Genomic DNA, 24,468 nt, shown 5'->3' with positions numbered 1-24,468 from the left:
GCCTGTGGGAGCTCGCCTCGTGGAAATACTAAGAAATTGTTGAGTAACTCTTGGACACAGATGAGTTTCATCCACGGAGAACATGCACAGTGCCTGGTGATCATTTCCTTCTGGGGTGACTTTATGAATGAGCCCACACCAGCAGCTTCGATGCAATGGGCCAGATTCTCTCTCCCTTGGCCTAAGGTATACATTTCCAGGGCCCTGCACCCACTGGCCCAGCCTTCCTGTCCCTAGCCTATTTCTTGATGATGCCTTGTCACCCAGCCCAGAAGAGAACTCTGAGGGCTGTTCCAGAGGTTGGGGAGCCCTGCTTGCTCTGTGTGGGGAGGAAGACAGAGGAAAGAGGGGAGGACAGTGGTGGAGCGAGGAGGGCCCTGAAACCGAGCACACACTCAGCCTCAGGACCGGCACGCATGTCCTCCTGGGGCCTGGAGGCTCCAGCAGGCTGGAGTGTGGCTTGTGACTCTGGTTGTCTTGGTACCATTCTAGCCCCGTGAGCCCATGAGATGAAAGTTGGGGGCGCAGCATATTCAGTAATACGGAACAGTGTAAAATTTTTGCCTGTCTCCAGCAAAACGTTAAATGTTTTCTCATTTCTTGTTTAAATTAAAATTCCACCGCCTCTGCTTTGAACTGTGGAATGTTATCACTACTGAGTCCCCGGACTCGGCTTGGTGTAATTAAGGTATTATGTGTTAAAACCTGTGCGGCCAAGTGCTCGTGTTTACTTTGGAGGAAAGGAATGGCAGGCGCATATACAGTGTCTTCGGGCTAATACTCCATTATAGATTAACTTGGAGTGTTAGGGGATGACTGGGCATTATCTTAACAGACTTTCTTCCCTTGAAGGTGGAGGGTGGGCGGGCGTATGTGATTCCCCTGAAACAGCTCCCATCTCCCGAATGTTCCCATTCCACGGTTCTCCCTTCCTCGCAGAGACGCTCCATGTTTGTTCATCTTCTGTCTTTGAGTTCTGGTCCTTAACAGGGCCTTCACATCTGTTCGCGTTGAAAAGAATGATAAGCTTCTCGTAACAAGGAAAACTGCCCTGTGTTGCTAAGCTTGGAGCCTTTTTGCTTCTTGAGTTTTTCTTTTCCCGTCTCATACCCATGTCCAGCTAACCGCCTTTCTTCAACTGTATCCTTTCCAACCAGGAGCTCTGGGTGTAGTCTCAACTTTAGGGAGACCCTAGATCAGCCGCTTATTTGAACGTTTGTGAGGTATTCTTCATTTTACCAGAAAAAGGGTGCAGGCAGCTATCCCTACAGTTCAAGGGGCGTAATGGAACCAGGCTGAGGTTTCAGCTGTGGTCAAGAGGCCAGCTTGTTTTCGTTACTCCCTCAGTTGTTTTACTCTGTGGGGGCCCACGAATATGGGCCCTAATGGTAAGTCTCTGCAAGAGAAGGGTGGAAAAGCTGTGCCGGGATATTTGTGTTGACCCTAAATTTCAGATGCACGGTTTGACTTGAGGAGCGTGAACTCCAGCACTATAAATCCCATTCCTGCTGTGACCGTGTCTCTTTCCATGCTAAAAAGAGAACAAACTACTCACCTGGGGCTCTGTGATCACAGGGGCTGGGGCCAAGGGACCTGCATATATCCACTAGGGGAAGGATTTAAAGCATCCTCTGGGTTCCCAGATCCTGCAGTGAACCCTTTAGAAATAGACCCGTGAACATCCGTGAGCCTGGATCTTTCTGGGTTCCCAGATCCTGCAGTGAACCCTTTAGAAATAGACCTGTGAACATCCGTGAGCCTGGATCTTTGGTCTGTATGGTGGGGGTCCTCAGCCAGATCCCCAGGCTTTCAGCATCAAGCGGTGTTCTTTGAGGGATGTGGGGTAACTTAGGAGGTTCATGGTCCAAGTGTGTTCCTCAAAACTTGGGATGCTTCCCAGGTTATGAAAGTAGAACCGTGGCCATACGCAGGGACAGTAAGAGTGTTCCGTGATGTCCAAAGCCGCAGCCTCAGCCTCAAAGGGCATCCAGAGATGGCCCCAAAGGGAGCAACCGTCTCTACAGCTGTGTAAGTTTCATGTGTCATGTGCTTTTTGTCTTTTCCTTGTGACACAGGGCCAAGCATACCTGCAAAAAAACATTGCTGGAGGAGGTACAGGAGCTGGAGACGAAGTCCAGAGTGATGGGGAAGGCGATGCTTCGGGACAGTAATGGAAAGAGGTGGGCCAGCTCCGACCGAGTGTGTGGGGAGCACCAGTCCTCCCGGCCCTTCTCCCTACATTTCCTTCCCGGCTTTCTGTTTCTCTTCTCAGTTTTCCATGTGAGCATGAACTGCTGTTTTAAGTGTTTTGGTTATTCTCTAAGAATACCGTCATAGGGAGATTTAAATTACATTTTCTCCGTGGTCACATGAAATCTAGTCTGTCCCCAGGTAAAGCTGGGGTTTTTATTGGGTCCGGGTAAAACAATGCACATGTAGAAAACAGAAATAGTAGCAACACTACCCTGACATGGACAAGTTCTGTTTTAGTTATATTACCACAGAGTATTTAAAAGCTAGGCCTTTTGAAACCAGGGCCAGTTATTAGACTAGAGGATGAGTATCTACCGTGAAGGTTTGTGCGCCAAATGACACCCGTTATTCATGTCAATCTTGTTATATATAGTTCATGGCAAGTATACCTGGGCCTTTTTGTTTTCCTTTTCATGAATTATGATTTTCTGCTTGGGTTGAGAAAACTATCATGTGAACGTCCAGGCTAGTTCAGAGAGACAAATGTTATCGTTTCCTTCCCTTATTTGTGGTAGACCCTTGGCCGCCTCCTCCCCGTCTCTAAGTTGGGTATGAGAAAAGCTTTTGATTAATCATTTTTGTTATAATGTTATTAGATTGCATTTAGTTAAAGCCCATATACTACCAAGTCTACCTGGACCCAAGAACAGTTGAGCATCGCCGTCTTAAATACGTGGCATGTCCGGAAGATTATGAGTACAGCTGTCCTGTAAATGCTTCGGAGGAAGTCTGTATCTACCTGCCAGGGAAACAGAAACCTACAAGTTGAACACTTCTAGAGACCCCTCCTGTGTGTCTTGTTTTATTCTGTTTATTCATACCATCTTTCAAAGCAATGAAGAGAAAGACATTTCTTTTTAAGAGAATCTGAATTTTGAGAAGTATTAGGAATATCGCTTTAAATTACTGCAGATGTTTTAGGAGAGGGGTGGTCGAGTCCATAGCTGAAGTTGTGGTTTTTGTATTTGTTTATGGCATTTTTTAATAAGCGAGTCCATTAGCATCCGTTACATGGCAGCTGTGCTCGTCACTCTAAAAAATAATCTGTCAACAGGACAAAACCCACTGTCTTTAATAACCGAAAGCCATGAGTGTATGGGGACAGCGGCAGGGCCTGAAGCAGGTCTATACAGAACCATTACACCGGGCAGCCCACGGCCAAGGCCGGCGCTCTCTGTTAGATACTTTAGGCATAGTGCTTAGCACTTACTAGATTTTCAAGGACTTACAAAATTCTTGGACCCCCCCCCCAAAATGTTCATAAGCTCTAAAAATAGGGAGAAGCCTCTGCAAATTGAAATTCATAAAGGCTTAAAACTCTACAAAATGCAGATCAATTTTAGTAACCACTTAGGTTTATTAAGTATACGGGGTTTGGGCTTCTTTGAAAACCACTCCCAGGTCCTCTTAGATCTCAAGAATGCTCACTCACACACAGTAGCTGCTGAGAGATCATGGGTAACTTCTAAGTCAAAGGAGAATTTCAAAGCCAAATTCTAAAACTTTTATGCAACGTTGGACAGGAAAACCTTGCACCTCACGTGGCATAGGAAGGCGCTTTGCCATGTTTGATCTGATGTGGGTCAGGGTTTGGTTCTGGCCCCGCCAGCTAATAGGGCTGGACATGGGGTGGGGAGCAGGGAGGCACTGAGAGGAGGCAGCAAGCTGGGAGGCCATCCGGCTTGAGAGGTGAAGGGCTTCACATGGGGCACGGGATGGAAAACAGGGCTTGGAGGAGGTGAGCAGACAGAAGTGATGAGTGCGTGCTTCTGTCAGAGGGAGCAGCCTGTGTGTGGGGGGTGCCCAGTGGGATTGTGTGCCCTGGTGCAATTCGCCCCAAGGGATCTGGAGCCCGTGTTTCAGTTCTGGCTCAGCTGCTGCTTAGCCATGTGACCTTGGACAAGCTATTTCCTACAGTGGGATGGTCTCTTCATCCGCAGCAGTAAGAGTAGTATGTGGGGGAAGCAAGGCTGGGGCTCATGAAACAATGCACAGAGCGCGGCATATTGCCTGACCCGTGGCTGGAATGCAGAGTGTCAGCTGCTAGCCTTCACTTTGGCAGGGGGATATGCGCCCTCCTCACTGTTGATAAAAAGAATGGAATTTTTAAAACTCACGTATCCTGTTCACAACTCACTTTTCAATGTTCCAGTGAATATCGGAAGATAATTACAGTTTAAGTGTGGTCTCTTACCGTCTGCATTTTAAAATCTGTTTTCTGATCGCTTTGTCAATTTTGCAACCTCGTAGTTGTACCCACGGTGCATGAAACATGAGTGTGCCCCGCCCCCACCTCCTGACTGGGGCTCCTCTAGTCCCAGTGTCCTGCCCTGCTCACTTGTGTAATCTCTGCTTCCCATCAGCTTCAGAGCGCCCAGCCGCCACCACCACCACTACCACCACCACCACTGTTTGTTTTTTTCTCCCTCCTAATTGCTCCCAGATTTTCTGGGTGGTCCTTTGCAAACTAGATAGTGGGACTGGCTGCTCTGATTTTGTCCTGCTTGGCCTCACATCTGTTGGTTTATCACCTTTATTTGCTTCTTTCACACCTGCCAGGATTCCTGGGCAGCTCTGGTGCGGGGGAGGGGTGGGGGAGGTGTGGAGGAGGGTAGCCCAGGGCCTGGGGTGGGTGGGGAGGTTCCTTCAGCTCCCTTCCTCCTTGTAATGATTTAGAGACACCCTCCTGGAGGGAGCCTGAGTACTTCTCTCTCTCCTCACATGTCCCATTCCTTAATCCCACCCCCATCTAATATTTCAGTAGGCTCGTGCATCTCTCTTTTGCTGTTAGGCTGGTGCATAGTAAACACTTTGTAAATATTTGTTGGCTGACTGGCACTGCAAGAGCCCAGTGAGCTGGTGAGGAGGAGAGGAAGGTGAGCCCGCATTCTCTGTGCAGGGCAGCTGGAGCCCATTGCGTAGGCCCACGTTAAGAGTAGCCATGAAGCGCTGCTGAGAGAGAGGCCAGCGGCCACTCGGCCCGTCATGAGGGGACCACTTACTTCACGGCTTCAGAACAGAGCTAACAGAGTCACAGATGGACAGATGCGTGGGACGTAAGCATGGCCTCCCCATACAAAGTTGAGTAAGGCTGGGAGCTAGTCCTCCCACCGACCCTGCCTTCCAGGGCCTCTGCTCGCCAGGTGTGCTCGACATCCCTAACCACCGGACAGCTATGCAGCTCAATGCTGAAAACTTTCCTTAAGGCCCCTTTAGTACACTCTGCCAAGTCATAAAACCTAGGTCCAAGTCACCGGCAAATAGTCGAGCAGTTTTTCTCAGGAATGTACTCGTAAGAAATAGAACAAAAATTTTTATGCATTAATCTTAAAAAAAAAAAAAAAAGCCCTTTCGTGCCAAATTTGCAATTACAATTTCAACGGTAGCTAGGAATTCTAAGTGTTCCCCTATGCCCTTTATCCATGCAATAAAATACTTCAACTTACCATTTTATTGATCTTGTCAAAGCCCCAAATTCTTCTATTATTTTGATAAACATGAAAATTTCATTAGCACACTCCTGCACTTTTGCATTAGTAAATTTTGTCTTTCAAAATGAACGTGTGTCATTTATGCACAATTAAGCCTGTACTCATGACTTAGAGAATAAAAGCTGATAAAGAGAAAAGATGAGATTTATGATTGAGATATCGAGAAAGTACAGGGAAAAAAAAATGCTTCAGGTGGCAAACAGAAATGTTTTCATTTTGTCTTTTGTCTTTTCCTGATGAAACATTTTTCTTGGTGTATTGTCTGTGTACCTCACAAACACTAGACCCTTGTTAATATTTGTATTGTTCAGAATACCTTTCCCCAAGCCATCTTCCACAAAAAACTTGACCAAGAGATATCCCTACTGTCCAGAATAGAATCTATCATGCATGTCAGCACCTTGCACATGTCTCAAAAAATGAGCTAAGGAAAGAATTCTTTCTTTCAATGTTTTGGTAGTAGTTTCTCCCTCTCCTTCTTTATTCCTAAAGTGTAACTCATGTGACTGTATTTTTCCTCTGGTGGAAGAAAAACTACCGGTGGCCACTTACCTTTACAAATATAATTTTTTTAAATGTCCAGGATGTCATGTAAGGTTGACAAACTAAATTTTCCCCCTTTAAATTGTTTTTCTTCCTCAGTGCAAAGTAGAGGATATTCAGGTATTCTGGGTATTACAGCAGTCAGGAAGCAAGGTGAATATATTTGATGAAAACATTGAGTTTTCTAGTTATATTTAATCCAAATAAACCACAAGGAGACCCTTGTTTTGTTTTAGAACTTCCTTCTGTTCATCACAGTTGTTGGGGTGGATGGGGGTGGTTAGGTCCCTGCTGATTTTTCTCCAGTTTCAAGGTTAAGGAGTTCTGGTTGCTACCCTTGGCTTTCACCAGCAAGGCAGTGGGATTCTCTTTCACTTAAGTGCTTCCCCGGAGTACAGTTTACTCTGTGCCCTCAGTAAAGGTAGCCGGGTGACTGGTCTTTGCCTTACAGTGAGTGATCACTGAATCTCTTACTTGGTTTTATGTCCTCATGAATGCTGATACATGGGCTCTGTGAAGGCAGGGCCCAGCCGGCACACACAGGGTAATCTAGACAGCCTGTCTGCCTCTTGGGGATTCAGGAGGGAAACTTGATTCACTCCTGTGTCTGGGTGCCACAGCCTGGGCTCACACAGCGCCTGTGTCAAGGCTACCGCTGTGCAGATAGGCGGGGCACGGGTCCAAGCCAGCCATCTGGGAATCCTAATGGAGTGTTATCAGTGGAAAAATAGAGGCCAGAGCCTGAAACATATCAGCACCATTTTCAAACACACCAACGATCATTCCTCCATTCCAGGCGGCACTCACCTGGTGCTCTTCTAAAAACCAATTAAATTAAAAAAAAAAAAACTCCCCAATACATTTTGAGGTGAGTAGCCACTATGCTTTGAGCTTTAAACAGAGATACTTTGATCTTTAAAATAATGTTTAGGGATGCCTGGGTGGCCTAGTTGGTTAAGCCTTTGCCTTCGGCTTAGGTCATGATCCCAAGGTCCTGGGATGGAGCCCCAAAGCAGGCTCCCCACTCAGCAAGGAGCCTGCTTCTCCCTCTGCTCACTGTTCCCCTCCTTGTAAGCTCTCTTGCTCACGTTCCCCCTCTCTGTCTGACAAATAAGTAGATAAAATGTTAAAAATAAATAAAATAAAATAACGTTTAAAAATTTTTTGGTGTTGTCACACCTCCCAGGTCAAAAGTGTTTAATTGCTGAGTCAAAGATAAATGCAAGCCACCCTCAAAGTAGGAGACACACCAGCTTGATGATATCTTATTTCCCCAAGGTAGACTTTGTATCAGTTCAGAAGGAATAGTTTTTCCTTCTAGTTTGGACTGTTGTCAGCTCATGTCTCTCTGTCTTCCCTTTGTTTCCCCTTTCCACCCTTCTCCTCCCTAAAGTATCTATTAGTTTTTTATTAGCTAAAAGGATAGGAAATTATGGCATCATTTTAGCAAACTTCTCCAGGCCAGGTGGCAAATGTCTGCTCCCAACACCTGGTTAAGATTTATTTCACTTCCAGCTGCATTTTTTCCATCACTGTGTCATGAAGCAGAGGAAAGAGCACAGGGCATTGAGACAAACAGACCTGAGCAGGGCTCTGAGCCCCACCACTCACTCAGCTGTGTAACCTTGGTTGGGTTATTAACTTCTCTGAACTTTAGCTTTCTCATCATCAAGTGGCTTGGAGTTTTTTTTTTTAAAGATTTTTTTTTTTTTTTTTTTTTTATTTGACAGACAGATCACGAGTAGACAGAGAGGCAGGCAGAGGAGAGAGGAGGAGGCAGGCTCCCTGCTGAGCAGAGAGCCCGATGCGGGACTCGATCCCAGGACCCTGAGATCATGACCTGAGCTGAAGGCAGAGGCTTTAACCACTGAGCCACCCAGGCGCCCCAGTGTCTTGGAGTTTTAAGGGAAAGAGTACATATTAAATCTGTAGCAGATGAAGACGTTCGGGCAGTGGTAACCCCCATGTTGTCCCATAACATGGAAGCTGAATACCAAGTTTCAGCTTCTAACACATGTGGGTTTTCCCCAGTGCTCTTAGAGCATACGTACAGCACACACACTGGTCACCTCATCAGGGTATGCCCCCCTTGGCTGGGGCAAAGGGCATGGATCTAGCCCAGTCCCAGGCACACCAGAGCAGCATGAAGAAGCCACAGTGAATGTGGGGTCAGGAGCATGGGGGAGAGTTCGCAATCCTGACAGTTGCCCAAGTCAGCCTTGGATTCCTGCATTCACTAAGTCCACCTTGCAAAGAAGAGCATGTTCCCAGCCAGCTGTGTCCCACACCCAGACTCTCTGTACGCAGCACATCTCGGGCGAGCTGGCCATCTTCTCTTGAGGCCCAGGCCTTCCTTTGGAGTTTCCGCCCCCCCCCCCCCCCCCCAGTGACAAGTTGCCACAGTACCTCAGACACCCTCTCCGCATCATCCTGTCCCCTCTCTGCTGCCATGTGCAGCAGGATGCCAGGACTCTGAAACAGGCCATCTTTGCAGCCCTGAGACCGGCACCGTTCCTGGGGTCAGTGGCTTCTTTGCCCTACTGTCCCCCTGACTGGTCTCCCTGCTGTGGTGCCTTCCTGCCTCGCTCCACCCTCCACACAGCCGAGCCTGTTTCCAAAGCATAACCCTATTCCTGCCACTCCCTGGTCTAGAACCTTTCCTATTAGCAGCCCAACTTTGTACAGACTGGGACCACACAGACATGTCCTCCTCCTCTCCCTCTTCTGGCCTCCCGCCTCCCCTTGCCCTCCCAAGCTGCCCCTCCCCGAGCTTGGTCATGCTTTTCTGGTGCTGCCTCTTGGCCCTTCTCTGTTGGCTGGTTTTAGACAACAGTGTCGGTACTGGGTTGTGCTCTGGGTCCTCAGGAACAAATGAAACAGACCTTGTGCTGGGGGAACCTGCAGTCCTGAGGACATATGCTTCCACCTCCAGACCACTCTCTGACATGACTGAGTTGTCTGACTTCTCACCACTAAGATAATGTCTGCCTGGCCTGTCTTTATTCATTTTGAAAGTTTTTTCAGTTATTCAGATATTCAACATACACAACAGTAGGGCACCTAATACAAAGAACTCCTGTATCCTCGGGGCGCAGATTTTGCCACAACCGCTTCATCTAGCTCTCGTTCGGCCCCGTTTGGGTTTCACTGACGCTTACAAAGGAAATCCTCAGCCTCACATCTCACCCTCACATACTTCAGGATGTTGCTCTAAGTCTCACATCCTACATTTTAACATGGATTGTCTGTTAATACATATTATGCTACTACATATAAACACTGTAACTGCAGTGCCTATTATCACATCTAAAAAATTAACAATAATTCCTTGGTATCCGTTGACACCCAGTCTGTAAACAGATTTTCTGGGTCCTCCCAAGCCTCTTGTTAGGGATTTATTAGGTCTGTGTGAGGATCGAGGCAAGGGCCACATGTAACCTTTGGTTGCTGTGTTTTTAAATTTCTTTTAATCCCAAGGTGCACCCCCACCCTCCTCCCCGTCTCTTCCTTTTTTTTTTTTTAAAGTTTTATTTATTTGTTTATTTATTTGACAGACAGAGATCACAAGTAGGCAGGGAGGCAGGCAGAGAGAGAGGAGGAAGCAGGCTCCCTGCTGAGCAGAGAGCCCAATATGGGGCTCGATCCCAGGACTCTGGGATCATGACCTGAGCCAAAGGCAGAGGCTTTAACCCACTGAGACACCCAGGTGCCCCTCTTCCTTGTTTTTAATGCCATGGGCTTAACAGGAGTTATGCCCATTTTCTTTTTCTCACAATGATTATCACCACATGCTGTGAATGAGTTTACTCCTAGGCAGAAAAGGGGCTCAGCCTCAAGAAGGTGGGCTCACCTCTCCCCCTGGCATCACACAAGCAAAGTCAGAAGCCAGACCCTCATCCCTGACTCCAGGCTTCCTTCAGCAAAGTCAGGGCATTGAGACCTCCCCAAGTGCTTGCATTTCCAATTGCATCTCAGCCTGTGTGGAAAGCAGTGGAGCCCCCAGAAAGACCAGGAGGGGTAGCTTCCTAAGAGTAGGAATCTGATTGGGAGCTTCAGGAAAAGGTCAAAATCTGCCACTTTGGTAACGTCGATTGCAGAACTCCAAGGAAACCAAAAAATAATAGTTGAACATTGGTACCTTATCCATCCCTAAATGTAGAGAGAACCAGGAGACTGCCCCCCCCCCCCCCCAGGAATACGGAAATCAAACAGTCTGTCAACTTCGGGGCAAATACAAAGGAGTCCACAAAGACACTCAGCTGCTTTGATAGGACTCAGAAAAGAAAAGCCTTATTGAGGAAGATGATTTCCAGCCAGAAGCACCTTAATGGAGACTAGGATGGTCTATGAAAGAAACTAATTGAGTGGATTTAATCCCGTGTAGGGAAGAACTCGGCGCAAAGCCTAAGAACGCAGCGATGGTGGTAGAGACCACAGGGCAAGGTTCTTAGAACAGTGGGAGAGTCCACGGCACCCTCACGCAAGCCCAGGGAAACTTGCGCCTTGCTGACAAATACTCAGAACAGGTGAGGAAATGCATTAGTAGAACAAAGGGAGTAAACGGCGCAGGAAATTACAGAAAGGCTCACTGGATTACCCAAATGGGGATTTCTGGTGACTGTTTGCATCCTGGGCACAGGAAAGAGAGAGGATGAGGAAAATCAACTCCTAGGGAAGTAAAACACCTAATTAGCATTTACCTAATGCCTAAGCCTCCTGTGTCAACGGAAAATAATTGGGTCTCTGTTATTTTACAGATGGTAAATCCTGAGTGCCTTTGGGATTGTTGTTGTTGTTTAATAATTTAAGAAAACTTTTATAAATACCTTTTGTCCTATGTTACGAAGCAAGTAAAGGACTTCTTGTTTCCCCTTTGAGTGGCTCATTAGCTGCGCTCCACATCCCAGGAGCGGAGCCACTGGCCGTTGCTGTAATGAAAGGATTGCCGAATGTTTATTCAGTCTCTGGGAGAGGATGAAGAAACCCTGGTCTGACTCGCTTCTGGGAAGTGAGCTGATGGGCTGGCTCACTTCACTGGAGGCAGGTCAGTGTCAGGTCTTGACATGCTGGTAACATGTCCTTAGACTCTGTGTCCAGGATGACCTGAGCCCATTTATTTTGCCCATCAGGGCTTAGGTTAGTTGAATGTCAGCTCTCTCTATTGGCCGACAGGCCCCTTTTCGAAAATCATTTTTACTTGAGAGGCTAATGCCAGTCACTAGTGCTGATAGCTCGTCGCATGCCTTGTAAAGCAGTATGAAATATTCTAATCCCCTCCCCTTTTTTTTGGGAAGTCAGTTTTATTTAACCCATTTGAACAACAATAAAAGCATGCAGGGGTAAGTTTTTCAATAATATTTTTTCACAGTGTAGGTCTTATCACTTGAATAGTGATATTTCACATTCCAAGCAGAGATTAGTTCTTCTGGAGGTTTTGAGAAGATCTTAGCTAATCGCTTTTGTACTTCATTATCAGTGAGTGTCTGCTTTTTAGTGTGACTCCCTTTTCCTCCCTCCCTCCAGCTGTGATGGTGAAGCGTTCCAGCCAGCAGAAAAGGGATGGCCAGGAACATCCATTCTGAAATCCAGTTACAATTTAAACATGATCCAGGAACCCACATTCCTCTGCTCGTTTCTCAATGGGCCGTTCCTAAATCCTTAGGGAGGCTGAGGAAAGAAGGGTAGACCTCCTAGCACCCCAGAAGTACAGGTACAAAGGTGCTTCCGTAGTGCCTTTAAGAGAATTATGGAATCCGCTGGATGTATTAGACTTTGAGGTGAAAAGAACTTGAGAGGCAGTGCTGGACCTTTTTTGTTTATTTTGGGTGTGTTTTTGTACGCAGCGCTGATATGAGCACGCACACCCAGGTGCCAGGGGTGGGTTTGTGGCAAGGTGCGGTGGTTGCCATCTCTGTGCCCGGCACTTGGAAAGCCAGTTAGGGGCCGTTTGCTGCAGGTGAATAGGAGGACACCATTGACCTTGTAGTCGAGAACTCAGGGAATTTGTAAAAGTTATCGCTCAGAGATGATCATTGTGGCAGGAATTGCTGCATTTAGCATGGGTTTGTTGAACTTTGGGAGAAATTTCTCTATTAATAAGAGCAGAAGAAGAAAATGAATGTGTCTCTCAAGTGCACAGAAGAGGAAATGCGTCCACAGGCCAGGACACAGGAATGACTACTTATCTGACAGTGTTGGTGGTTTAGCCATTCAGTGAGTCGCAATTATGTCTTCCCTTTCTAACAAGGCAGTGATAATGTGGTTATTCAGTGTTTATTCTCTTGCCCTAGCAATTAGGATTGGCTCAAGGCACCTTAGGAGGTGGTAATTGGGAATTCACACTTGCTAATGAGTAAACATGTTGGCTTCATAGCAAATAGAATCAGTGTTTGGCTTAATACGGGACAAGTCATTTACTCACCATGCAGCAGACATTTACTGAAAACCGAAGAGGTGCCAGGCCAGGGTGTGGCATGGGATGAAACAATGGGTCCCCACCGTGTTCGAGCTCACATACCAGTGAGGGCAATAGCGAACAAACCAACAAGTAAACAAGGGAATCAGTGATGACCACTGTGAGGAACATGGAACAGAGGTTTGTCGTGGAGGAATGAATGGGTTTGTGTGTCAGGAAAGCCTCTCAGGACGACACTTAGAGACCTAAGTAAAACACACAGCCAACCCAACAAAGATCTGGGGAGGATGCATCACAGACGGCACGAAGAGTTGGTGATCAGGCTTGTGCTTACAAAGTACGGGGCTCAGTCACCCGAGGGGCCAGGATAAGGATACAGGGTCAGGATTTCAGGCACCAGGAGCCATGGAAAGGGCTTAAGCAAGAGAGATGCATGACCCAATGCTGTAAAATACGTGATTGCCATGCTATTCAAAAGCCATAGACTCCCATTCTTCAAACGTTAGGTGAAAATATATATATATATATATATATATATATATATATATATATATATATGAAAATACAAAAAAGTAAAAAAGTACTTTTTTAGTATGAATTCATTATAGCAGTTAAAATTAACACATTTGTTTTAAAGTCAATTAGTTTAACAGTGAGATGATTTTTCAGAATGACAGAAATTTGAAGTAAGTCTTATGGAGGACAGATGTCTTATCCAAATTTTTTCTGTTTTCTTTTGGCCGTATTGAGAAAAGCCCTGATGTACAAAGATCAGTTGCCATATTAATAGTGTTTCGTTGGGGCACCTGGGTGGCTCAGTGGGTTAAGCTTCTGCCTTCGGCTCTGATCATGATCCCAGGGTACTGGGATGGAGCCCTGCATCAGGCTCCCTGCTCAGCGGGGATTCTGCTTCTCCCTCCTTCTCCCTCTGCCCATCCCCTCTACTTGTGCTCTCTCACTTTCTCTCTTTCTCTCTCAAATAAATAAAAATAAAATTAAAAAAAAAATAATGTTACATGGTTCACCTCATAACCTTAGACTATTTTCTTTGGTTCTTATGTTTAATAATATATTTGCTTACTATGTAAGACAATATAAATAATAATATATAAGTATGTATTGCTCAATAATTGAGTAATCATTATTAAATAGAAATAGAAATAATACAGAAATAATTTATATCAATTATGTAAATTTGCCTACATTTCTTATAAATGACTCAAGTCATATGAAGAAGCAGCCAACAGTTTACATAAGCACTAAAATTCTCTAAAATAGCCTCACCGATATTGATTGTTCTCTTGTTACATAACTGACTTATGCAGACATGAATATGGCCAAGTAATGCACTTGAAACAGAATAGGCTAATTGCCAGTATTATTTTATATATAATGGACATAAAATGCTTTTTTAAGAGTGACAATATATAATTACAACCTTTCTAATAAGTGACCTATTTATATAGTTGAATATAAAAAAATTTAATTTGAAATTTTTATAGAAGGAGGTTAACTTGGAAACATTAGTAGCTTTTAATATATTAAGGTTTGCTGTGCATTACATGAAATATTTAAAGGTTTTTGTCTTAAATGTTTTTAAAAATATATCATGTATAGAGAATGCAACTTAAAAACTAGTGGTTGAGGGGTACCTGGGTGTCTCAGTCATTTAAGTGTCTTACTCTTGATTTCGGCCTTAGGTCATGATCTCAGGGTCCTGAGTTCTAACCACGTGTTGGTCTTTGTTGTCAGCGGGGAGTCTGCTTGTCCCTCTCCCTCTGCTCCTCCCCTCACACGCTCTCTCTCTCTCAAATAAATAAGTAAAATCTATAAAAACTAGTGATTGAAAAATAGTAAGCAGTGCTGTAACTTTGAAAGCATATATTATCCCTGTATTTCAGTTTAATCACAATATCCAGAAGCATACATTCATCAAAAAATTTGAAGACTCTGGTAAGAATATACACTTTAGAGAAAGTAAAACACATGTAGTTATTTTAATGTCACTTACACATATAGTTTAGGGAATATAAAATGATTAACTTAATTTTTGGCATTTAAATTAAAAAAGTATAACAGTGAAACTTTTACATACCCTCTCTGAATTTATGGATAAATATAACTTTCCATCAGTGGTGGAATAAAGAATTTCCAGTTCTGCCCTAGAGTTCTTTTTTTCCGGTTCATCACAAATAGTCAAGATTTCAGATGGAAAAAATTTTAGCTATTCCATGTATTTCTAGAATGATAGTTGTTTTGTTTATTAAAGCACTGGTATGTCACCAAGACCTTTTATCGTCCTGGCTATATCCTACCTGTTCAGAAAGCATTTGCTTTTCTAAAAAAAGCTAAGGACAGGAACTTGCTGATAGTGCTTTTGTCACTTGCAACTTGGGGATCATTGTCCATGCTGTCATCTTTCTGCCATGCTCGCACATCTCTTGAAGATTGAAGAAATATCCAAGTTGCCACAGGCTGGAGACAAAGCCGTTTCCACGCCCTCCATTCAGGCAGAGTCTTGCACTGGCTGCAGAAGACACTGAGGCACTCAGGGAGAGCAAGGAGGAGTGGGTGGTAGCCGCCATGTTGCCGGTTGTATTCTTTGACTACAGATGCTCTGTGTGCTGGAGCGCTGGAGACGCGGTGACTTTCCGAGTAGGAGCCCAGGGAGCTTCTTGTTGGAAAACCCAGAGAAGGGCTGCAGCCACGTGTGTCCTCTGCATTCTGACCTCTGCTGCTTTATACGTGCAAACCGTGCCGTCTTCGGTTGACTGGCTGAAGACCACTTCGCTGCTGTTCCTCAGAGTTTCTCCCTTTAGTTTCTTCAGTATGGAGAAATGGAAATACACTTGCAGCCTCAAAAATAATGGAGTTGCATTTGTGCTGTTTTGTGGGGACTGTCTCTGGGAAAAGTGCACTGTCTGATTCCAGATAAAGAGTTTCCATGAGGATCTTTGGGGATTTCTTCCATTAGGCCCAGCAGACGTCCTCATTTATGTACTTTAGATGCTCGGTTCTTATTGTTCCTTTAGGCAACTTTTTCTTCTTCTTCCTTTTTATGTAGTATTCTCAAAGGACACAACCACATCATTCCATCAAGTTTACTTCATTGTTCTGTCACTGCTGGATTCCTTGCATTAATTTCTTTCTTGAGCACAGCAGCTTATACTTAAACCATGCATAGATTTTGTGTTTTCTGACTTTTGTTCTTTTATAGCTCTGTTGGAACACGTCCAACTTATGACATCATTAGAAATGTTGCACAGGCTCTGAGATGCACCTTCTGTTTACCCATCTTGATTTTCTGTGCCACTGTTCATGTTAGTGTCCATAACAAATATTTTCACCTTTCTAACAACTGAGATGTGTGTATATGTGTGTGTGTCTGTGTGTGTGTACGCATTTCTCATCAGCTTCTACCACTCACAAGAACAAAAGAATATCTGCCATTTACAAGAACAACAAAAGAAAATGAAATCATAAAAGAAAAACCTGATCATTGAATTTATAGTGAAGTTTATCATTTGTTCTCCCAAACCTGTGTCCACCCATCTGTGAGCAGGACAGGACACCAAGCTCCTTTCTTTTTTTGAGTTTTTTTCTTTATGTTTTGATTTTTAAAGATTTATTTTAGTGAGAGAGACTTATTTTGATTTTGAGAGAGAGAGTACGCACATGCGTGCTTGCAAGTGGTGGGAGGGGCACGGAGGGAGAGAGAGAGAATCTTCAAACAGACTCCTGCTGGGCACAGAACCTGATTCAGGGCTTGATCCCAGGACCCATTAGATCATGATCTGAGCTGAAACCAAGAGTCAGACACTTAACTGACTGAGCCACCCAAGTGCCCTCTTTTTGTTTCTATAGACCATTACCCATTTACATCCAAACTCTTACAAACATTTTGTACAATACCCCTGCTGACAAGTAGTTTCATGATTTTTTTAAAATGTCTGTGAGTAGGCATATCCTGTTGTTGAAGGTCACATTATAAAAGTAGATTTCTCTGACAGAACCTTGGTTCATTCTCTTCCTAAGCTTCAGGGATCAGCCTGGATAAAAGTGGAGTTTCTGAGAAGTTTCCACACATGGTTGCTCATACTTATTCACTCACTCAGAGATGCCAAAGTTGTCATCCTTTGTGCTGATGCTAATTCAGGCAAGAGCATGTACTGAGCCTTGCATTTTGCCAGAGATCCTGCTAGGTGATGAAGAAATAGGAGAAGAGTAAAGTGATGATGTCAGATGAGCAGATAGAGAATGGGAATACAATGTGCAAAGTGCTTTAAGAGAATGATGGAGAGACTGTCAGGAGGGGAGAGCCCAGTGCAAATTAGAATTTGTTCACAGGGAGTAAAGCAGGGGAAGGGGATTCTGGCTGCAGAGAATAACTCTGCAGAGTTCTCCTAACACAATGAAAAGTTTCAGTATGAGGGGCCGGGAGTCCACCGTGGTGGTGAAAGGTTACGTTGGACAAATAGGTAAGAACCAAATCATGTGACCCATGACGAGGCTGCCATTTTATTCTCTGAGCCACAGGGAGCCATTAAAAGTCTCACTAATTAGAAGTAGTTATTGAATGAGATCTCATGAGTAGAGAATATTAAAAAGAGCCACTTGGCCCTTCTTCATCAATGTCTCTACAGTTTGTACAAAAACAAGGTAAAGCTGTGCCCAGAATTCCTCTGTCATATGGGGCTGTGTCAGGACATGCATGTTCACTCCCCTGCTCTAGAACAACTTGGGTTACAAAAAGGCTCTCTTATAGTGGTTTCACACCCTTTTTGAGGAGAAGAGGAAATTTCTAGGTTACTAACTGCCTGGCAGATAAGCACAAAGCAAGCAAATATGCAAATTTAGGGTAATGTCCCCACCCCCACCCCCACCCCAGGCTGACATCCAGCCCCAAGGACTTCCTAGCCCTGCTGACATGGGAAATGTAGTTTCTCAGACAACACCTAATGGGTAGCTGTTTATATAACATAGATGTTATTTGTCCTATAACAAATCAGCTATAAATAACATATGCTGGTTACAAGAATGAAAAAGATGGTAAAACATAGATTACTATTATGAATTGTATCCAAAAACTGTACTTCAACTAATAACCACAAGATGTATCTCAAGGCCACATGGCCAAGAATGAATAGCCAAGTCCCATCTTGTCCTCTTCAGTCCCTTTCAGGTTAACGTTACTCTCCTTGATGCTTTCCTGGGCATACACTCTTGGTTCCTTCAAGTCTGTCCTTGCACCAATGGCTTGTAATTGTTTTAGAACAAGAAATCTTCTATCCGTAGAGGCTGCTTCCCATTGCAAATAAGACAGGCTCTAATTCAAACCACCCTTCAGGTCATGAGACATCCCAGCTTGTCCAATTTGAACCTCCTGCTGGAGGCCAGTCATGGTGGTTGGATCCCTGGCCAGGAATGACACCAGGACCCAGACTCTTTCCGCATTTTCATTTTGCTCTAACACTTGATACGAAGTCTGCTCTAGCCCCTGTCCTGATTCCCAGGGAGATCACCCACATCAACCTTGTTCACAACCGTTGGAAGCAACCTGCCAAGCAAGCAGTTCACAAGTTTCTGTCTTTCTGGAAGGGGAAGGGGCCATGCTGTGCAAACTCTTACAGTCGGGGAAGTGCTGTGGGGCGTAGTTTAGGTTTGGATTACCAGAGTCCATGCACATGGGATTGTTGGGGTAGCAGGGTGTCACTCTGGCAAGGCATGCTCCTCAGCAGGGGAGGAAAGATGTGGATGTTGGTGAAAATAGTAACATGTCCACTTCAGACCTCTGATCATCTGATGAAAGCTATGCCCTGTCCCTCTACGTGTCCGTTTTGCGTTCGGTTTTTAGGGGATTCACTAACCTCCTGAAGACTGTTGTTCGTCTCAAAAAAATTGCATCATTTCTAGAGCAGAGATGCATCTTTCTCTTAGACTGTAGTGTTGTCCTGTATGCTTTCTCCATTCTGGAAGCACACCATCTAACACTGGAGATAAACTGTGGTTTTAATTCACTATTTCACCATTTTCATGGATGACCCAGAGAGAGGCCAAGTAATAACATACGAAAAATTAACTGCAAACATCCAATTCATTCTTTAAAAAAAAAACATAATCCAAAGGTTTTTTCCACTGGGAAAGAGAAGGAAAACATGTTTTCCCCGTCCTGTGCCTCATGTAGTTTTATTTTCTACCACATCTTTCCTAACGCTATCCCTACATCGTTGCCATGAATCTTTCCACAGACTGCTAGGAACCAAGAGTAAGGTAATCTGGCCAGACCTGTCAGAGCAGCCACATACTGTGGGATCAGGGTGAGCCTTTTCAATGAGAGCTCTTCTCTAACCTGGAAAACATGAGCAAGCAAGGATGTGGACAATCATCTCATTTTGTACTTGGGAAAGAAATGGTTTGCCAGAAATGCCAGGCAATTTTAGCAGCTGTTCTACCTGGAAGAAGGCAAGGACCTGACCCCTGGAGAGCCCTTTCAACCTTGTCTATCCATGGGCCTATCAGTTTTCAGTAAATCCTGCTTTGGAAGTAATGAAAGAAGACCCTGGCAAAGTCTGTGTGGTGTTGCCTCCCTCCCCATGTTCACCCTGAAGAGGCTTCTTTGAAGAGGAAACGCTGAGAGGATTCGATGGGTTGCCAAGACCATCCATGACCACCAGCCAAATAGAGTTGGGGGGGTCACATTTCCCAGCCCTCTGCAGCCCAGGTCTGGTTCTCAATCTGACAGCCTTCAAAGGACACCAGATAACTGAATGTTAATTTTCCTTTTCTGTTTACCTTAGCAATCAACACACAAATTTTAAAAGGCAGCTGTGGTATGGTTCCTGCTTGTTGCACATAGAATTTTCCAGCAGGTGTGGCCTCCCTTGAACAGTTATTGCACACTTGTTCTCTTGAAATTGCTGATTTAAAAACCCACTGTTTATAGTCACTTTCTGCTGAAGAATGTGGATTTTTTTTTACTTTTGGATGAAGAAGACATTTTTCAAGAGACACTTTCAGGTACTTAGCCCAGCTACTTGGCCACAGGAAACAGAATTGTGAGTCTCCATACAGGATTATGGAAAATGAGATTTTTAGCTCCAACTCCAAAGCAGCTCAGCTAGTTAATGGGGCCCTGACTCAGGTTAGTGCCTGAGGAGGGCCCAGCTGAAGCCCCTGTGTGTCCAGCCCTGGCCAACTCAGTGTGGGTGTCAGCCTCAGGGCGTTGTGTAGGCCGACTGTCCCTTGGTGTCCCATGCCTCAGATGCCATTTCTGCCGTGAGAATGAAGACCCCGGACCCCAGTGCCTGCTTGCGAAGCTGGGAAAAGACGTTGACTCCCAAGTAAAGGGAATGGCAGCCACACACAGGTAGGAACCCTAGGCCCCGTGCTACACCTCGTTAGAGCACGTTCACTGGCAAAGAGAAGGAAGCTTGGAGGCACAAGATGACTTTTTCCAGTGGCTTTGTCTGGCTCTACCTAGGACCTAAGTGATAATATCACACTGCTCCATGTGGGATGAGGTAGAAGAAGGGTAGAAGAGAATACTTCCCAGTGTTGGTAGTGGAGTGGCCGGACTCCAGAGTATACACGATCGTGAATTCATTCACCCCTCTTTAACATCTTACTGACACACAGCCCCATCTTGTTCCAGAATGGACTTTAAACCCCTCAAAAACATGAATCAAATGTTCTAGTTTAAAAGATAATTTGTTGAAGGCTTCTAGCTCTCTCCAAGGGCTGGGCCAAACTTGGTGTGACTCACTCACGGTCTGAAGTCCTATCAGCAAAGACCCTCTGCCGAGATCTGCACATTTTCCGCCCTGTAATTCTCATAAAGAGAATTTATTGTATTCCCCACCAGTTGGGCCGTGCCTTTTTCCCAGGGAGACCATATGATGCAGCCACCTGCTTCTACTTTATGCTTTTCCTCTCTGTGAGACTCACATGAGCCATCTGACTCTTGTGAATACTGGGAGAACACAGAGGTCAGGCTGTGCCAGGTACCTTGATCCCTCATTATCTTTAATTAGTGTTTAGGAGGTTAATCGGTACTGAAGCTTACCTTTCCTTACTTTGACAATTGAGTCAGGGGGACCCTGGGGCCAACTCTGAATTGTTTGTTTGGATTCTTACTTGAATTTGTAAAGCCCAGTGTCTATTGTGGAGCCCCAGATGCTGTGTGTATTGTAGGGGTCCTAGGAGAGGAGGAGCAAAGTATGGGGACAGTTACTTTCACTGTAATTAATTTGCAGCTTCATGGGCCTACAAGAAAGTTTGCTTTTTTTAAAAAAGATTTTATTTATTTATTTGACAGAGATCACAAGTAGGCAGAGAGAGGCGGGGTGGGAGGGGATGGGAAGCAGGCTCCCCTCTGAGCAGAGAGCCCAATGTGGGGCTCTATCCCAGGACCCTGGGATCATGACCTGCACCAAGAGCAGAGGCTTTAACCCACTGAGCCACCCAGGCACCCCGAAAGTTTGCTTTTTTAAAAGAAACTCACGTTCATGAACAATCTCAGTGATTTCAGACTTGACCCAGGTCTTCAGCTCGAAGAGGCAGACTTGTATCATTTTACATATAAAGACAAGTTCACATTCAAGGAATTTAATTGATTACAATACTGTTATTAAGCCCTTACTGCTATGTCTTTCCCTTCATTAGATGCTCTGTCAAGTCACAGATGATTCTCAGTCTTTTACGTGATAAAGCTCCTAACTATACTCTCACCCAATAGGTTTCATTGTTCAAAAACTGTCCTTAATACCTGGCTTCAGTTCCCTCTGTTCTTTCACAGCCCCTGTGCTATCTCCAGCTATTATCTATAAGCATCGAGTCCTTTAAAAATCATCATTGCCTTTTTATAAATATTCTTTCCACCCTCCCAAGTGCGTGTCTACCCTCCTTCGCCACATGTACGTACTTGCCCCTGTTAAAAGATTAACTGAAGCATGTTAAAAATTGAAAAAGTCTATTTGAGCAAAAATCAGTTTGAATCAGAAGCAACAGACCAGATGTGGTTTGAAGAGCGCTTCCGACAGGAAGGAACTCAGGGAGAGAGCTTCATAGAGAAAAGGCGGCTGCAAAGGAAGGAAATTATGGATTGGCTATCGCCAAAAGCCCAGTTGTGTTTGTGATTGGTTGTCCTTGGGTTTCAATTTCATAACCGTGAGGTATTTACAAGCTTAGACTTTGGTTTGCCTACGTAGGCCACCATGGCATTAAAACCACATCCGTCTAAGGACCTCCTTGTTTCATTAATTTAACACCCTTAAATGAGGCCATTGTTTTCAGACTTCATGTGAGGGTGAACTTTGGACCTGTGCTGAAATGCACCATTTCCATTGTACAAGAAAGTAACTCTGGGCCGGTCTGTGTCTGTCTGAGGAGTGTTGACCCTTCTTTGGCAGAATGAGAATGTCGACTTGGTAGTTCTGTGGCCCAGGAAACGCTCTTCTTTACAGAGAAGCTCCTTGTGACTGGATCCTGGCAGGTCACGCCAGCTCCTTCCCTGCCCCAGGATGATGATGGGCCTGCATTGCCTTTGGAAGGAGAAAGACCGAGGGCCCTTCGGCCTGGCCCTTTTCATCTTTGTCTTTGCTTTTGTACTTTGGCTCACCTGCATTATTCTTCATCTCTCCAATCCCACCACAAACAAGCCTTGAACATCTTTCTTGTGCTGGGCACTGGTTTTGGTGAACGAAAGAGAGAGAACTGACCCTCCAAGAACATACCTTCCAGTGGGGCACTGAAAGTAAACACAAACTCTGGAGTGAAAAGGGAGATGAAAAATAAAGCAAAGTTTAGGGGTGGGCGTACGGAGGCAGGGAGGTTTACAGTGGATGCTCTGAGGAAGACTGCCCTGAAGGAGAGAGCTACCGTGGGAAGAACATCCCAGAGAGACAGCCAAGAGCAAAGACCCTGATGTGGGAAACAATTTAATGTTCTGGGACTGGCAAGAAACAAGAAAGGCCGTGTGGCTGGGGCAGAGGGAGGGAGGGAGGGGAAGCATCGTAGGGGACTGTGTTTGAGGGAAGCCAGGGTCCTGCATACAGTGTATGATTTTGAGCAGGGAGATGGCACGGGCCACAGAACATTGAAGCCTGGAAAGCCGCCTCTCCCTGACCAGCACGGTGCTTCCGCCCTGAGTTCTTTTGCTTTGTCCTTTCCCAAATGCCCCATCAGGAAACGCACAGAGCCTGAGCTACGCCTCCCTCACTGGAGCACACCCGGGGCTTTTCAGCCCACCACAAGGCATTTCACCCAGGCCTCGCTGGGTCAGCCAGGTGCCCTGCTAATTTATCTGTTCCTAACAGCCCCGTGACTCCGACCTGACCTTTTCATAGGCTTTCTGACTGGACCACGGAACTCAGCCTTGTAGAAGGGGAGCCTCACTACCTCATTACAAGTCGCGAAATGAGGTAATGGTTTCCATATGTGCGGGGGCTGTCATTCAAATTGGACTTCGCCTGCTCTGCTAATGAGGTCAGACGGCTCTGCCTGGGGTGGACGGCCTCTCCCTGGAGTAGGCGGCTGCCAGAGATGGATAAGAGAGTCTCCCACCCCCTTTCGAGGAGCCCAGCGAGGTAGCATTTCTTCGCACTGCAAAAGAACACAAAATAGAAGGAAACGCATACGTTTTTAGGTTTGTTTAAACTTTTTATTTTGAGATCATTGCAGCTTCACATGTGGTTTTAAGAAATAATACAGAGAGAGCCCATGTAGCCTTTAGTCCGTTTCCCCCCATAGGGACATCTTGCAAAACTATAGGAACAGTATCATGGCCAGGGAATCGACATTGATGCAGTCAAAACAGGAAACATTTCGTCACCACAAGGATCTTCATATCTTTTTATAGCCATGTCTACCTTCTGCCCTTGCCTTAGCTCTGGGTAGCTGTTAATCTGTTCTCTATTTCCGTAATTTTATCATTTCAAGAATGTTAATCCGTGAGTTGTACAACGTGTAGTGACCTTTCTTCACTTAGCATAACTCTCTGGGGACTCATCCAGGTTCCTGCGTATTGGGCGTGATTTCTTCTTGTTTCTCGCTGAGTAATATTTCATGATATGGCTGCACCACACTTTGTTAGACAGTTCACCTGTTACAGGCTATCTGGGTTTCTGGCTTGGGGCTATTATGAGTAAAACTCCTGTAGACATTTGTTTACAGGTTCCTCTGTGAACGTAAGTCCTTATTTCTCTGGGATAAATGTCCAGGAGTGCAACTGCTGGGTTTGTGGTAGTTGAATATTTAGGTAGATTTTTGTTTTGTTTTGTTTTGTTTTGTTTTTCCATTCTGTGGGGTGGTAGTTTGGGCTGCACATAGCTCAGGTTTATCTGATTTTTTTCTTTTTACATATAATTCAAATACAGAAACTTTAACTTTTTAAAGTATCTAGTTCAGTGGTTTTTAGTATATTCACAAGGTTGTGATGTGTTTGGTTTTTTTTTAAGGAAATGCCAAACCATGTTTTTTAGAGTGGCCATACCCTTTTATATTTCCACCAGTAATTTTTGAGTGATCTAATTTTTCCACATCCTTGCCAGCATTTGTTGTCACTTTTTTTTTTTTACGTTGACCATTGTGGTAAGTGTGTAGTAATAGCTCATTGTGGTTGTAATTTGCATTTCCCTAATTGCTAATGGTGCTTGACATCTTTTCATGTGCTTGTTTGCCATCTCTATATCCTTCCTGATGAAATGTCTCTTCGTGTCTTTTGCCCATTTTCTAATTGGATTCCCTGGGTTTGGGTTGTGTTTTTTTTTT

At 44.9% G+C, this 24,468-nt stretch overlaps 1 protein-coding gene across 1 annotated transcript in view; it reads left to right on the top strand.

The window, feature by feature from the left end:
• Window positions 1–24,468, top strand: part of LOC111159917 (phospholipid-transporting ATPase IB) — a 585,941-nt gene that overhangs the window by 539,488 nt on the left and 21,985 nt on the right. Inside the window, exon 35 of the mRNA XM_022522597.1 lies at window positions 2,076–2,180. Within this exon, the coding sequence (XP_022378305.1) occupies window positions 2,076–2,180 (105 nt within the window). The remainder of the gene's footprint in view (window positions 1–2,075; window positions 2,181–24,468) is intronic.

Source organism: Enhydra lutris, unplaced genomic scaffold, assembly GCF_002288905.1.
Source record: "Enhydra lutris kenyoni isolate GAN:26980312 unplaced genomic scaffold, ASM228890v2 scaffoldscaffold71, whole genome shotgun sequence".
Lineage (NCBI taxonomy): Eukaryota > Metazoa > Chordata > Mammalia > Carnivora > Mustelidae > Enhydra > Enhydra lutris.
This window is presented reverse-complemented; position numbering and strand designations above follow the sequence as displayed.